The 16,112-nt window shown below is 41.8% G+C and overlaps 1 protein-coding gene across 7 annotated transcripts in view; it reads left to right on the top strand.

Moving 5' to 3' along the window:
• The window catches only part of POLR1B (polymerase (RNA) I polypeptide B, 128kDa), a 37,108-nt gene that overhangs the window by 4,033 nt on the left and 16,963 nt on the right, over window positions 1-16,112 (top strand). For 2 of the 7 annotated variants that reach the window (XM_011968023.1, XM_011968024.1), the window contains 8 exons: window positions 866-1,033; window positions 1,274-1,420; window positions 2,774-2,906; window positions 4,485-4,621; window positions 5,400-5,623; window positions 6,276-6,447; window positions 11,884-12,055; window positions 13,280-13,561. In XM_011968023.1, the coding sequence (XP_011823413.1) occupies window positions 866-1,033; window positions 1,274-1,420; window positions 2,774-2,906; window positions 4,485-4,621; window positions 5,400-5,623; window positions 6,276-6,447; window positions 11,884-12,055; window positions 13,280-13,561 (1,435 nt within the window). Of the gene's footprint in view, window positions 1-11; window positions 103-865; window positions 1,034-1,273; window positions 1,421-2,773; window positions 2,907-4,484; window positions 4,622-5,399; window positions 5,624-6,275; window positions 6,448-11,883; window positions 12,056-13,279; window positions 13,562-16,112 lie in introns of all 7 variants that reach the window. The other 5 variants (XM_011968026.1, XM_011968028.1, XM_011968027.1 and 2 more) reach the window with 5 other exon arrangements.

The following is a 16,112-nucleotide window of genomic DNA, read 5'->3' as shown; positions in this document are numbered from 1 at the left end:
ATTTTTTGTAGAAACGGGGTCTCCCTATGTGGCCCAGCTGATCTCAAACTCCTGGGCTCAAGTAGTCCTCCTCCCTCGGTCTCCCAAATGTTGGGATTACAGGTGTGAGCCACTGCATCTGGCTTTTATTTTTAAATAAAATATGAATTTCTAAAATAATACCAGCTTTAGATAAAATTTTAAAATTTAGAAAAGGTCAGTTAACTCACGTGAGGGTGAAGGAGGAATACCTCCTTGGTATTCTTTCTTGGAACCATTTTTTCATTATCATTATTCTAAGAAAAGGCTAGGAGGTTGCTCATAATAAATATATAGGAGAACTTGGTGATGCCCCTTCCTCAGAAGAGCAAAGCTTTCCCCACAGAACAGTACGAAGAAGTAACTTCTGTGGAAGGGGAAACCCAGCCTGGCCACCATCTTTTCCTTTGCATGACTCTGGCTTCAATATGACGTTGCCATTGTACATTAAGCATCTAGTCTTGAATACTAAAGGATGTTTCCATATCCTTGCTCTATTAGCAGCAGTCCCATTTGTCTTGCTATGCACATAGACAAGGTAAGAATACACAAGGCTCTTGGTTCAGAGAACAGGAATTTTGTTCTGTTCACAGCTGTATCCCTAGAGCCTGCTACAGTCTCTGACACATGTAGTCACTCAAAACAATCTTGTGCTAATAATGCATTATGGTTTTAAGTATTTAGTGAAGTTATGAGTAGACTGGAGTTAGCCTTAACTGTCCTTTTTAGGTGTGTCATGATGGCATCACAGGCATCAATGTTTGTAAAACATACAAGATTTGGAAGAGTCTTAGAGAAAAAATGCCTTGGAAATGCAAGCAATTTAATAGTGTGAATTGCATTTCAGGCTATACCTCCCTTTGAATTTGCTTTCAAAGATGAGCGTATCTCTTTTACTATTCTGGATGCTGTTATCAGTCCACCTACAGTTCCAAAAGGGACCATCTGCAAAGAGGTCAGCGTTTATCCAGCAGAATGCCGGGGCCGAAGGAGTACCTACCGTGGGAAGTTGACAGTGAGTACTGGTACCGCTGTGTGACTCTCAGCACCGCACATTTTTGGGAGTAGGGCGGGTGCCTAATAAAGTTTATGCCAGAAATTGCTTTCTTGGTGCTGCTGTCTAAGAGATCCCACCTTCTAAATCTAAGGCATAACATCATTTAATTGATCTTCTTCCTCAGTCTTTGAAAATACTCATTGTTCTGTCAAATGCAGATATTTCTGTTAAGTAACTTTTTCTCTCATTTTCATTTAGGCCGATATCAACTGGGCAGTGAATGGAATCTCAAAAGGAATCATTAAGCAGTTTCTTGGCTATGTTCCCATCATGGTGAAATCCAAGCTTTGCAACCTACACAGCCTTCCCCCACAAGCCCTCATTGAGCACCATGAGGAGGCAGAGGTAATCACAGGCGTCCAGGCGTGAGACAGTAGAGAAGGCCTGGGTTGGGAGTAAGAAGACAAGAAATGTGTCAGTGTTTTCTTTCTCTGCTCCTATTTCTGGATAGGTGAAAGAGATATCAGTATCTTGCCTGCATACAGTATATGACTCTGAATGACCATCACACTAGACAGTATGAAAAAGTGGATATAAAATTAGAGAATATTATTGTTCAGGGGGAAGAACTGGTAGGTTTTTCCCTAATTTTCTGAATGATAGAGACATACTTCCATGTTTTTTTCAAGCTGTCTTAATCTACAAAGCTATCGTCAAAAATGTCTATTTAGCTGGGCATGTGGTGGCATGGATCTGTAGTCCCAGCTAATTGGGAGGCTGAGGCGGGAGCATCACTGGAGCCCAGGAGGCCTGACTACAGTGAGCCATGATTGTGCCACTGCACTCCAGCCTGGGAGACAGAGTGAGACCCCATCACTAAAAAAATAAAAATGTCTGCTTTGCTAACAGTAAGATTCTGTGCTCATATTAAATGACTTACATGCCTTCCCTTCATCATTTCTTTCAGCTGTATTAGGTGGCTTTGCAGTGTTGAGGTAATCAAGACGTATAGACTGTGTCTACTAAATAGGTAGATGGTGTTATGTGGTGGGAAGAGGGTTTTGGTGTCAGATAGCTCTTCCGCTTATCAGTCTTGTGGTTTGGGGAAGTTAATCTCCCTGAGCCTCAGTTTCCTCTGCTGCAAATGGGCATAAGAGCTCTCCCACTCCTTGTTATGGGAATTAAATGTTATGATAGCATAGAGTACCTAGTATAATATGCCTGTTTCATAGTAGGCAATTCGTAAACAGTAGCTCTTTATTACAGAAATGTGATATTGAGCAGAGCTATTAAAAATATTTTTCTATTTAGCTAATCCAAATTTCTGGTTTCCAAAACTTTCATACAGTCAGGTTTTTGAACTTATTTGGGAAACCATACTTGAGTATGGAAGCAGAATGGTTACAGTTTTTATCTTTCAACCCCTCTTTGGAGTAAGTTTTTTTTAGTGTTGTTTGAAGACTGAAGTCATTTTAGGGGACAGAAGGCAAGTTAGGTTGAGCCTGTCTGACAGAGAGAAGTATCCTGTTTTTCTTCCATACTTTCTCCCTGTGTCCCTAGGACCTTTGTAATATACTTGAGAAAACTGTTAATTCACACAAAGACAGTGTCTGTGTACTGTTGTTAAGGGGTGAGTAGTACGTTTCGCCTCTGCGCTCCTGTTCTGTGTGTTGTGCTACCTTTGCCTAGGAATGAGGTTCGTGTCTACAGTTAGTCACGTGTCTTTGTTTAACAAGTTGCAATTCATCTCTTTGGCAGGAAATGGGGGGCTATTTTATAATCAACGGCATTGAAAAAGTCATCCGAATGTTGATTATGCCTCGGAGAAATTTTCCCATTGCAATGATAAGACCAAAATGGAAAACCAGAGGGCCTGGTTATACTCAGTATGGTAAGTTCTGGAGATGATTAGAATGTTTTTTAAGGAAAATTTGAAACCTTTTTTTTTTTTTTTTTTAAGTAGATGCATCTAAATAGTCTTTGATATTTTTCTTTCTTTCTTTTTTTTTTTTTTTTCTGAGACAGGGTCTCACTTTGTCACCCAGGCTGGAGGGCAGAGTGGTGTGATCACAGCTCGCCATAGCCTCGACTTTCCCAGGCCCAGATGATTCTCCCACCCCACCCTTCCAAGTAGCTGGGACCACAGGCGTGTGCCACCATGCCTGGCTAATTTTTGTATTTTTTTTTGTTGTTGTTGAGATGGGGTTTCACCATGTTGCCCAGTCTGATCTTGAATTCTTGGGCTCAAGCCGTCCTTCCGCCTCAGCCTCCCAAAGTGCTGAGATTACATGCATGAGCCACCGTGCCTGGCATTTCTTTTGCTTTTTGTTATTTTTCTATTGCGCATTCCTGTGTTAAGTTTTCATAATTGGGATGGAGGAAGAAATGGAGAGATATCAGTCAGAGGATACAGACTTGCAATTACAAGATGAGTAAGTTCTGGGGATCTGATGTACAGCCTGGTGATGATAGTAATACTGTACTGCTTACTTAAAATTTGATGAGTAAATTTTAAGTGTCTCAGCCACACACACATGCACACATACACACAAATGATAACTATGGGTGGTGATTGATGTTTTCATCAGTTTGATTGTGGAAATCATTATATGTTTATATTCAAGGTATTGTCCACCTTGAATATGATTTTTATCAATTATAAGCATTTTAAAATTTACAAAAATTTCATAGTGGAAAACCAGCTTTCTGTTATGTTTCACTTTTGCTAACTGAAAGAGCATGTGTATTTTTGTTACTACTTATGAAGATGAAAGCTAGTCTGGCTTGGCCATAGGTGAGTGTGGGTCTCGGCTGTCTTCTGGTTCAGGCTCCTGTGGTACACCCCTCAGGTTCTCTGTCTGCCAGCCACCTGGCCTCTGTTTGAGCACTCTCTTTGACAATGCCTAAGACAGCATATTGTATTCTTGCGCAACCCTGACAGTTAAACAATTTGTCCTGATAGTTGAGCTAAAAATCAGACCTTAATTATAGCCATACATACTATACCTAGAAAAACAGCATGCCCGAATGTCTAGTCATTTTCTTTTGCATCAGTTGATGGTAGTATGTCTTAGCAGTCTTTGCCTGAAACTGAAATGAACTTAAAATCTAAAATTCCACTTTTCTCCATTGGAACTATTAGATCAAGCACCAGAGTCTTGACCAGACTCCACAGTTTAAGTCGGAAAAAAGGTGCTAAAAGACGTGGATTCTGTCCTGGAGGAAACTTTAAAGTTTGCTTAAATTTATAGCTTCAGTTATTTTACATTAGCGTTTCTCAATCTGGGTAGATTTTGCATGCAAGAGGACGTTTGCTGAGGTTTAGAAACATTTTTGATTGCCAGTCTTGGCTAAACTTAGTGATTTGGCTTTAATTGTGTCTAAGAGAGTAAAATTGTTCCGAAAAAAAATGATCGAAGCAATTACAGTATCAATGAGTTTCTGATGTTTTTGTTGTTTGGTTCAATAGGAGTTTCAATGCACTGTGTGAGGGAAGAACATTCCGCTGTCAATATGAACCTCCACTACTTGGAAAATGGCACTGTTATGTTGAACTTTATTTACCGGAAAGAACTGTTTTTTCTTCCTTTGGGATTTGCACTTAAGGTATGACTTAATGAATGCATTCTTTTGTTATGAAGAAATTCATTGGGGGTAGTATCCTGTACAGATTGGATGGATTCTCCTTGTTAAAATAATACTGTACTAGTTATCTACTGCTCCAAAACAAATTACTTCAAAATTCAATAGCTTAAAACATCAATAAACCTTTCTTTCTCACAGTTTCTGTGGGTCGGGAGTTTGGGAATGCTTTGGCTGGGCAGTTGTGGCCCAGCGTCTCAGGAGGTTGCATGGAGATGTCAGACAGGACTGCAGTCATTTTGAGGACTTCCAAGGTGGCTCACTCACATGGCTGGCAAATCAGTGCTGGTTGTTGGCAGGAGGTCTCCTCGTGGGGTTGCTCTCTACATGGCCCTCTCTGTAGGCTGCTTGAGGCAGCTGTCTTCCTCCACATAGTTAGCTGAGAGAATAGAGGGCGGAAGATGCAGAAGGCAAAAGCTGCAGTGCCCTTTGTGACCTAGTCCTGGGAGTCTCCCATCATCTTTTTCACCACATTCTCTTGGTCAAGCAGACCAGCTTGATTCAGCATGGGAGGAAACCACACGTGTGTGTGAACACCAGGAGGTCAGGACCCTGGAGGCCATATTGCTGTCTGGCTATCATACAAAGAATGCTTTATTTTAGAGAGTTTATTTTGATTCAGCAATAGCGGAGTGCTAATTTTACTTGGGTATGAAAAATAATGAGAGAAGATAATTGTTACTGAATAGATAAAATATTTTAGTTATTAGTGAGCAATGAAACCTTTTATTTTCTATTCCAGGCACTTGTCAGCTTTTCTGATTATCAGATATTTCAGGAGCTCATCAAAGGAAAAGAGGATGATTCTTTCCTTAGGAACTCTGTTTCTCAGATGTTAAGGATTGTAATGGAGGAGGGTTGTTCGACACAAAAACAGGTCCTTAACTACCTAGGTGAATGCTTCAGGGTAAAACTCAATGTTCCTGACTGGTACCCAAATGAGCAAGCTGCGGAGTTCCTGTTTAAGTATGTGTGCTTTGCCTAAATGTTTTTGGAGGGGTGGAGGGTTGTCAGTGGTTCTTTGTATTGGTTGCAGTTTGGGCAGGCGAGTCATTTGGGAATGAGAATGAATTTTGGGGTAGAATTCTGGTCCTTGCTAGCCGGGGGCTACCTTTGTTTTTGTGGCCCTCCTCACTTGTATTTTTTTAGTAGCCATGTTTTATTTTATGGTACTTTTTAACTTTTATTTTGAAATCATTTCAGACTTCCAGAATAATGTCCAAATAGTACATTGTATTCTTATATTCACTAATTGTGAACATTTCATTCACATTTACTTTTTTACTTTCTGTGTACACAAATGTACATTTTTATTTCTGTACGGTTTGAAAGTTGCAGGGATTGTGTTACTTTATTACTCCAAAGCAAGGACTTTGTCTTATATAACCACTGTATAATTACTAAAGAAGCCAGCTGCATACTGGTGCTCTCTAGTACATAGCAGCAAGCGACATGATAAGCACTTCAAATGTGGCCAGTGCAGCTCAGAAACTGAATGCTTAATTTTATTTAATTAAAGTTAAGTAAGCTTGAATTGGGGATCTTGTTTAATAGAACATTAAGTAGTATTACCAACTGGATTGTTTTAAGCTTTTTTTTTTTTTTTCTGTTTTGACAGCCAGTGCATCTGTATCCACTTGAAATCCAGTACTGAAAAGTTCTATATGCTTTGTCTCATGACACGAAAGCTCTTTGCTTTAGCCAAAGGAGAGTGCATGGAGGACAATCCTGATAGTCTAGTGAACCAAGAAGTCCTTACACCGGGTCAGCTCTTCCTTATGTTTCTGAAGGTAAATGCGTGCCATGTCCATCCTTGGCCAGTGGTACCACTTGTGGAATGGCGTGACTTTGGCCAGCAGTACTGTTTTCTGCATACTTATAGTTTCTAGTTTTGGCATTTTGTGTGGTCTCTTTTTTGTTTGTTCATTTAGCAGTAAGGGAATCAAAAATCCTAGCTTACACCAGGTTTGGAAATTTGCTTAATGTTTTTATATAAAGACCACATCAAACCTTGGTCATAGTGTTAATGAGAAAAAGCAAATGGCCTATATTCATACACATGGTTGATCTTCATTATTTGTAGATTCTGTATGTGTGAATTCACTCACTGGCTAAAATTTATTTGTAACCCTAATGTCACTACTCGGTGCTTTCATGATTATTCACACACGTGAGCAGAGCAGTGAAGAATTTGAGTCTCCTGAGGCAGATGTTACAGCTGAGGTGGGGCAGGGTGATGCTCTGCTTTCCTGTTTCAGCTCATACTATAAAGATGGTCCTTTCTGAGATGTATTCAATGCTATGTTTTTCACAATGTCATGCTTCTTATTGGTGACTTCTTTGTTTTTTTTGAGACAGGGTCTCAGCCTCAACCTCCCAGGCTCAAGCAATCCTTCCACCTCAGCCTCCTGAGCAGCTGGGACTATAGACATTCACCACCACACCCGGCTAATTTTTAATTTTTTTTGTAGAAACAGGGTCCCACTGTGTTGTACAGTCTGGTCTCAAACTCCTAGGCTCGTGTGATCCTCCCGTTTCAGCCTCCCAAAGTAATAGGATTGGAGACGTGAGCCACTGCGCCTTGCCAGTTTTTGCCATTTATAATGTAAGCATAGCACTGAAGTTCTGTCTTGTGTTCAGTGTTAATAAATTAACAAGGTATGTTAAATAAGGTGCCTTTCAACAAAAGCTTGCATTAAACAAGACTGTATATCGATCCATTGACCAGAACGTTATGACCAGAGACTTGCAGGAACCCAGCCCTGTATTTCTCCTCAGGATCTGTGGTTTCATGTGTGTGAATTCAGTGTTCACTAGAACGTAACTACTGTGAGTAGTGAAATTGGACTGTAGATGTATATATAGAGAAAGTTGGCATGGCACAAAAATGATTTCATAAGAATATTGATTGGGTGGCATTTTATATTTTGCATCTTATCCCCAAAAAGATGTAATCTAAGAGGTAATGTGTTGTATTTTTAGTAGAGATAGGGTTCCACCATGTCAGCCAGGCTGGTCTCGAACTCCTGACCTCAGGTGATCCACCTGCCTCGGCCTCCCAAAATGCTGGGATTACAGGTGTGAGCCACCGTGCCCGGCTTCTATTTTATTTTATTTTATTTTATTTTATTTTATTTTATTTATTTATTTATTTTTGAGACAGAGTCTTGCTCTGTTTCCCAGGCTGGAGTGCAGTGCCACGACCTCAGCTCACTGCAACCTCCACCTCCCGGGTTCAAGCGATTCTCCTGCGTCAGCCTCCCCGGTATCTAGGATTAGAGGTGCGTGCCGCCATGCCTGGTTAATTTTTGTATTTTTAGTAGAGATGGGATTTCACCATGTTGGCCAGGCTGGTCTCAAACTCCTGACCTCAAGTGAGCCACCCGCCTTGGCTTTACAGGCGTGAGCTATCATGCCCGGCCTTCTAATTTCTTATCTAAGGTAGTAATTCTTATTTACATTCTTCCCGAAAGGTAATAATCTTTGTTTCTGTTTGCTCTGTCCATAAAATTAGATTAAAAAATTTCAGCAGCCTAGAATTTTCCTGACAAAAATTGAAAGCAGGCAGCATAAGTTTTCTCTTATTAATTTAATCTATTATTAAATTAACCTTTCAAGTAAAGGTTAATTTACATTTCCCATCTCCTTAAAGTGAAGCATGGTGGGCTTATTGTATTCCATACTTAGAAATGTATCTTCATTCCACATCAATTCCTAATTAGGAAAAAAAAGAAAAGAAAAAGAAATGAGACTAGGGGTAAAGTGGCTCGTGCCTGTGATCCCAGCACTTTGGGAGGCCAGGGCAGAAGGGTAACTTGAGCCTGAGGAGTTTGAGACCAGCCTGGAAAACATAGGGAGATCTCTACAGAAATAATAAAAACTATTAGCAGTGGCCAGGTGTGGTGGCTCACACCTGTAATCCCAGCACTTTGAGATGCCAAGGTGGGTGGATCTCCTGAGCTCAGGAGTTCAAGACTAGCCTGGGCAACATGGCAAAACCCTGTCTCTACAAAAAATATAAAAGTTAGCTGGACACGCTGGCATGCTCCTGCAATCCCAGCTACGCAGGAGGCGGAGGCAGGAGAATTGCTTGAGCCTGTGAGACGGAGGTTACAGCTGAGCTCATACCACTGCACTCCAGCCTGGGTGACAGAGCAAGACTCTGTCTCCAAAAAAAAACCGTTAACTGGGCATGGTGGTACATGACTGTGGTCCCAGCCACTCGGGAGGCTGAGGTGGGAGGATCCCTGAACCCAGGAGGTCAAGGCTGCAATAAGGGGTGATCATGCCACTGCACTCTAGCCTGGGCAACAAAGCAAGACCTAATCTCAAAAAGAAAAAAGATAAAAACGCCTGGTGCAGTGGCTCACACCTGTAATCCCAGCACTTTGGGAGTCCAAGGTGGGAGGATCACTTGAGCCCAGGAGTTTGAAACCAATCTGGGCAAACAGCCCAGAGACAAAACCTCATCTCTACACATAATTTTTTAAAACATTAGCTAGGCCTGATGGGCCACGTGTGTAGTCCCAGCTACTCAGCAGGCTGAGGTAAGAGGATTGCTTGAGCCCAGGCGACGGAGGCTGCAGTGTGCTGTGATCACGCCAGTGCACTCCAGCCTAAGTGACAGAGCAAGACCCTGTCTCAGCAAAAAAAAAAAAAAAAAGAAAAGAAATGAGTCTTCTGTAGCAAGGTATTACTAAGGTGACCTGTTTCAGCAACAGGAGAAACAAAGGGAAAATTGGGGCTTTTTCAGAGAATTCATTGCCGAGTATCTGATTTCCTTACCAGCTGTGTTAAAGCTTTTAAACCTTTGACTTTGGAGAATAAAAACAATCTTCAGAAGACACATGACCATGACATAAGAGGAATTATAGACTGTTAAAACTTCACGTTGTATTTACATTAAAATAAGCAACATAAAATTGAAAAATAGCAACTATATTTTCTGTATTATTTATAGATAAACCATAAAACACTTGAGTTAGCTTTTCCGGTTTTGATTTTAAACCCAAATAAGGAAGTAGACATAGTTATGAAAAAAGGCAGAACACAAACAAATCAGTTATCAAGATCCAGGGCTGCTTATTCCATCTTGACCGTGAAGCTGTTCAGTGTACACCTGATAAAAATGTTTATGACACAGGAAGAAGCAGGCTCAAGAAAGGAATCTAAACAGCATCCAGCAGAAGTGGAGCAGCGATGCCAGGCTCTTCCATTCAAACTTGATCCTTTAGGTTCACTTGGTAAAGACCAAACCTGTGCTGACACCCTTGTTGGGTGAGCTAACAGCTTCCTTCACTCTCTGGTAATTCCCTTATCTGTACATTACAGATTTTTAGCAGTGTACTTACAAATCCTACTAATGTGTAGTCAGTTGTGAGATTCATTGTAACATTTTATAAAATACATTCCTTCTTCCCACACCTCTCCAAAATTTATTCCTTCAAAGTACTGAAAATTTAATATTACTGTACCACAGTGATATTAAATGCAGTGTCAGTGCCAGAGAATATGCAGAAATGAAATGTGGCACTTCCAGTGCTGTCTTCTGGAAGAATAGTTAGGTCTTCCAAGTGTGAGTGTTCAAACACTGGTACTTTAAAGAGCTGGATTATCAATAGTCAATGGCTAATGTGTTGACTCGGGGACCTGCTGGAAAAGGTATACAGTGATTAAGTGACCTGTGTACATCTTCCAGGTTTTCTTCCAAATATCAAATATAGGAGAGAACCTATTTCAAACATTCTCTTAGGTATTTTCAGTGGTTTCTTTTTTTTTTTTTTTTTTTTTGAGACAGAGTCTTGCTCTGTCCCCCTGGCTGGAGTGCAGTGGCGTGATCTTGGCTCACTGCAAGCTCCGCCTCGTGGGTTCATGCCATTCTCCTGCCTCAGCCTCCCGAGTAGCTGGGACTACAGGCACCCACCACCTCGCCCGGCTAGTTTTTTTGTATTTTTTGGTAGAGACTGTCAGCCAGGATGGTCTCGATCTCCTGACCTCGTGATCCGCCCACCTCGGCCTCCCAAAGTGCTGGGATTACAGGCTTGAGCCACCGCGCCCGGCCTTTCAGTGGTTTCTGAACCACCCATAGGAAGCACTGATGTTGTATAGTCTTTTTTTCTTTTACTTTTAGTTGACATGCAATAACTACATATTTATGGGGTATGCAGTGATATTTCCATATATGTAAATAATATATAATGATCAAATCAGAGTAGTTAACACATTTATCACCTCAAACATGTATCTTTTTTTGTGTTGTGGACGTTCAAAATCCCCTCTTCTAGCTTTTTGAAAATATACAATAAGGCTGGGCACGGTGGCTCACGCCTGTAATCCCAACACTTTGGAAGCCGAGGCAAGAGGATTGCTTGAGCCCAGGAGTTTGAGACCAGCCTAGGCCACAAAGTGAGACCCCCATCTCTACAAAAAAAATTTAAAAATGAGCCGAGCATGGTGGCACATACCTATGGTCCCACCTACTCAGGAGGTTGAGGCGGGAGGATCCCTTGAACCTACGAGGTTGAGGCTGCAGTGAGAAAATATACAACAAATATAGTTAACTTATTCAACCTGCAGTGCTGCAGAATACCAGAACTCATTCCTCCAGTCTAGCTGTAAGTTTGGAATTGCAGGCTGCCTTAACCATTTCAGTGAGTGTTGGCAGCATAGACTAAGATGGGCTGTGTAGTTCGTGTGATTGCTTTTAGGTGTGTAATAAATATAACGGGTGAAGGAGGGCATGACATTGAAGACCTATCCTTTCTGCACCTGAAAAGCTCTCCTTCAGGTTTTTGGTTTTGCTGTTTTCCATATCCAGTCTATGTTAGTGGACCTTTGTTAAAGGTTGTACAGATTACATGGGAATAAATATGAAGTTTGTAATAATTTTATTTTATTGAGAATAGGGTCTTGCCCTGTTTCCCAGGCTGGAGTGCAGTGGCACAATCGTGGCTCCCTGAAGCCTTAGGCTCCTGGACTCAAGCAATCCTTCTGCCTCATCCTCCCAAGTAGCTGGAACTACAGGCATGCCCCACCCCCTCACCCCACCCCCTTCTGGCGAATTTTTAAATTTTTTGTAGAGACAGGGTTTTGTTTCACCATTTTGCCCAGTCTCATGTTGAACTCTTGGCCTCAAGCGATCCACCCAATCCTGGGATTATAGATGTGAGCCACCACACCTGGCTCACATACTATTTTATATTAATTTTTTTTTTTTCTTATTTCAGGAAAAACTGGAAGGTTGGTTAGTGTCTATTAAAATAGCTTTTGATAAGAAGGCTCAGAAGACCAATGTGTCCATGAACACTGACAATTTGATGAGGATTTTTACTATGGGAATAGACCTTACAAAACCATTTGAATACCTTTTTGCTACTGGGAATCTGCGTTCTAAAACAGGTAAAATTAAATAGAGCATTTTAGTTATGTTTTTCAAACTATTTGCTTAATGTAGATTTGCCTGTCCTTGAGAGGTTCTTTTTAAAAGCAAACCACCCCAAAAAAGTAAATTTCTCGTAGCTATGACTTTGATGACTATTGGTCTGAAGGACTTTAGACAAGGTGTCTGTATAGCTAAAATTTAATTCAAATAACCAAATACATTTTCTCTGCCTCCTTCTAGAAAATGAAAAGACCACTTAGACCTCTGAGGAATGCTTACCTAACAGGAATTCTGCATGGGTTGCTGTACATGCCCATCTCTAAACCAGTTGCCTTGCCTCAGAGTGACCTGAGAGGCCAGGTGTGGTGGCTCATGCCTGTAATCCCAGCACTTTGGGAGGCCAAGGTAGGAGGGTGGCTTGGGCCTAGGAGGTCAAGGCTGCAGTGAGCTGTGATTGCACCACTGCACTCCAGCCTGGTGACAGAGTGAGACCCTGTCTCAACAAACAAAAAAGAGAATGACCCTAGAAACTTAAAAAGTGGTAATTGGGAACCCAGAAATTTTTTTTTTTTTTTTTTTTTTTTTTTTGAGTCAGGGCCTCACTCTATCACCCAGTCTAGAGTACAGTGGCAGGATCATGGCTCACTGCAGCCTTGACCTCCTGGGCTCAGGTGATCCTCCCACCTCAGCCCCACGAGTAGCTGTGACTACAGGCACAAGCCACCACACCTGGCTAATTTTTGTGTTTTTTGTAGAGATGGGGTTTTGCTATGCTGCTAAGGCTGGTCTGGAACTCTTAAGCTCTGGCGAACTACCCACCTCGCCCTCCTGAAGTGCTGGGATTATAGCATTAGCCACTGTGCCCAGCCTTTTTTTTTTTTTTTAAACCCCGTTACTGATGCCGATTCTTTCATTAGCCTTCTTACTTGCTTGTCTATTATCTGACCCTCTCAGATGAATTTCACTACTTGCTATTTTATTAACTCATTTAATGTTCTCCTACAAAGGAGGTCATAGAGGAGATAGGGAACTAGTTGGGGCTCATACAGTTTGTGAAATCTGGGGATTATTTTACATATTTTTTGCGAACTCTTTCCACTCATCAGAGCTAGGAGAATAAATGTTGTAATAATTCATTCTGTAATCTGTAGAGTGCTCTGAGGTTTTGTCGTCACAAAGCCTCAAAAATTTCCGTTTTTTAAAAGATTGGCCCATTTTTGAGTGACTTTTGTTTTATTAAGGTCTTGGCCTCCTACAAAATTCTGGACTTTGTGTTGTGGCTGACAAGCTGAACTTCATACGCTACCTCTCCCATTTCCGCTGCGTGCACAGAGGGGCTGATTTTGCCAAGATGAGGACCACCACAGTACGCCGGCTGCTGCCAGAGTCCTGGGGCTTCCTTTGTCCAGTGCATACCCCAGACGGGGAGCCCTGTGGCCTGATGAACCACCTAACTGCCGTATGTGAGGTTGTCACACAGTTTGTGTATACGGCATCTATTCCGGCTTTACTCTGCAACTTGGGTATGTAGTGTATAGTGATAAACATCTTGCTTGATTTTTTTTTTATTTTTTGTGTTTTTTTTTGAGATGGAGTCTCGCTCTGTTGCCCATGCTGGAGTGTAGTGGCACGATCTCTGCTCACTGCAAGCTCCGCCCCCCGGGTTCACGCCATTCTCCTGCCTCAGCCTCTCAAGTAGCCGGGACTACAGGCGCCCGCCACCACGCCTAGCTAATTTTTTTGTATTTTTAGTAGAGACGGGGTTTCACCATGTTAGCCACAATGGTCTCGATCTCCTGACCTCGTGATGTGCCCGCCTCGGCCTCCCAAAGTGCTGGGATTACAGTTGTGAGCCACTGCGCCCGGCCAAGATTACGTGGTTTTTAACCTGTTAAGTTGTGCTGCTTTTGGAGATTCAGCAGAGACTTTCTGTAAGAATTCGTTTTTACCCTTCTGTGCAGGAGTTGTGCTGCTTTCTCGGCTCCTCTATAGAAGGCGGAACGCATTCTTTGAAAGTGAAAACAGGAGAAACTAAGTGTTACAAGTGTTTTGTTTTCTTTCAAAAAAAAAAAAAAGATAATGGAAGTGAGGATCGCTTGAGCCCAGGGATTTGAGGCTGCAGTGAGCTGTGATTGTGCCACTGCTGCACTTTAGACTGGGTGAGAAAGTGAGATCCTGTCTCCAAAATAAAAAAAATAAATGAATAAGAAGGATGCCAAAGCATCTGAAATAGACTAGTCATTAATATTGGAAGTATAGAAGCTATTGAGTAGTTTTTTGGGTCACTTCTCCTTGCATCTCTTGGTGGATCTTTGCATTTCTAAGTAGAAAACAGTGTTGGTTTGCAGGAGGACAGTTTAAAAGATTTTCCAGTCTACCCTAATGTCTTCAGATGCATAACCATTTTTCCTGATAACCTTACAGCTGCTGTCTCTGTCTCTGCTTTGACTAGAGAGCTGTCTAATTCTTGGCTTGATACTTGGTTTGAATTTACCTTCATACCTAAAGATGTCAGCCTTCTCTGCAGTCTTCTAGTCCCAGGGTTCTCCAATTATGATTTGGAGACTAGAAATGTTCTGTCTTTAGTGGTCTGTGGACAGGTTCTCCAGTGGGATTAATATTCATACAGTAAAACTTCCAGTTCATGGGGATCAGACGATAGGTATTCTCAAGCAACTAGAAGGGCATTGACTCAAAGTTCTGCTCAAAAGTACTTCTCCCAATTAGAGTGGCCTGGCCAGGTGTGGTGGCTCATGCCTGTAATCCCAGCACTTTGGGAAGCCGAGGTGTGCAGATCACTTGAGGTCAGGAGTTTAAGACCAGCCTGGCCAACATGGCAAAACCCCATCTCTACTAAAAATCCAAAAAAAAAAAAAAAAAATTAGCTGGGTGTGGTGGCATGTGCCAGCTACTCAGGAAGCTGAGGCAGTAGAATCGCTTGAATCCAGGAGGTGGAGGTTGCAGTGAGCCAAGATTGCACCGCTGCACTCCAGCCTGGGTGACAGAGTGAGACTCCATCTTAAAAAAAAAAAAGAGAGAGAGAGAGAGAGAGAGTGGCCTGTAGGAAGAGGGCCCCACAGAAAGTAATCAAGAAATACTCAAGATTCAGACGATGTAATCAGTGTAATTTGAAGGTTTATCCTCTACGAGGAAAATAATTTTGTTACTGGTGATTCAAAACGTCAAAGTCCAGGAGAGGGTAGAAAGGAGAAAAGAATAAAGTGGAGAGGTAGAAAATAGATCCAACTGCAGAAAAAGAGATGGGGAAGGGTTTTTCGCTCTGGCACTGGAGAAGAAGACAGAATCGCTACCTAACTTTCGATAGAGATGTTCATATTGAGGTGACAGATGAAACACGAAGTGGGTAACCTGTGACACTCTAACAAACACTTGATGTCTTCAGAATGTATTTATGGTTCATGGGAAAGTGTTCTTTTTTTATTTAATTTCATATGATTCTCATTATTTGTAGTACTTGTCTTTAAAGTCACCAGTGAATATTGAACCATTGTGCCAAGGGGAAATACAGGGTAAGGTTCCTTCGAGCCTCAGGTTACAACATTTTTGTTAGCTGATCAATATGTAGCCTTGTTTTTTGTGTGTTTCTGTTGAAAGACACCCTTTAGGCCGAGCGCAGTGGCTCACGCCTGTAATCCCAGCACTTTGGGAGGCCGAGCCAGGTGGAGTATGAGGTCAGGAGATTGAGACCATCCTGGCTAACACGGTGAAACCCTGTCTCTACGAAAAATACAAAAAACTAGCCTGGCGTGGTGGCAGGTGCCTGTAGTCCCAGGTACTCGGGAGGCTGAGGCGGGAGAATGGCGTGAACTTGGGAGGTGGAGCTTGCAGTGAGCCAAGATCATGCCACTGCACTCCAACCTGGGCGATGAGGCAAGATCCGTCTCAAAAAAAAAAAAAAAAAAAGATACCCTTTAAAAATATATATTGTTCTTGTGGTAACATTGAATTCTCAACCAACAGCACTGTAACTATAAAGCTTATCTAACACACACTTTTTTTCTGTTAGGCACATCACAGCCTTTTTGCATTTATGAACACTAGGCAGCACTTCAG

The sequence above is a fragment of the Mandrillus leucophaeus genome, unplaced genomic scaffold (genome assembly GCF_000951045.1).
Source record: "Mandrillus leucophaeus isolate KB7577 unplaced genomic scaffold, Mleu.le_1.0 Scaffold822, whole genome shotgun sequence".
Lineage (NCBI taxonomy): Eukaryota > Metazoa > Chordata > Mammalia > Primates > Cercopithecidae > Mandrillus > Mandrillus leucophaeus.
Note: the sequence above shows the minus strand (reverse complement) of the source record. Positions and strands in the feature narration are given on the sequence as shown.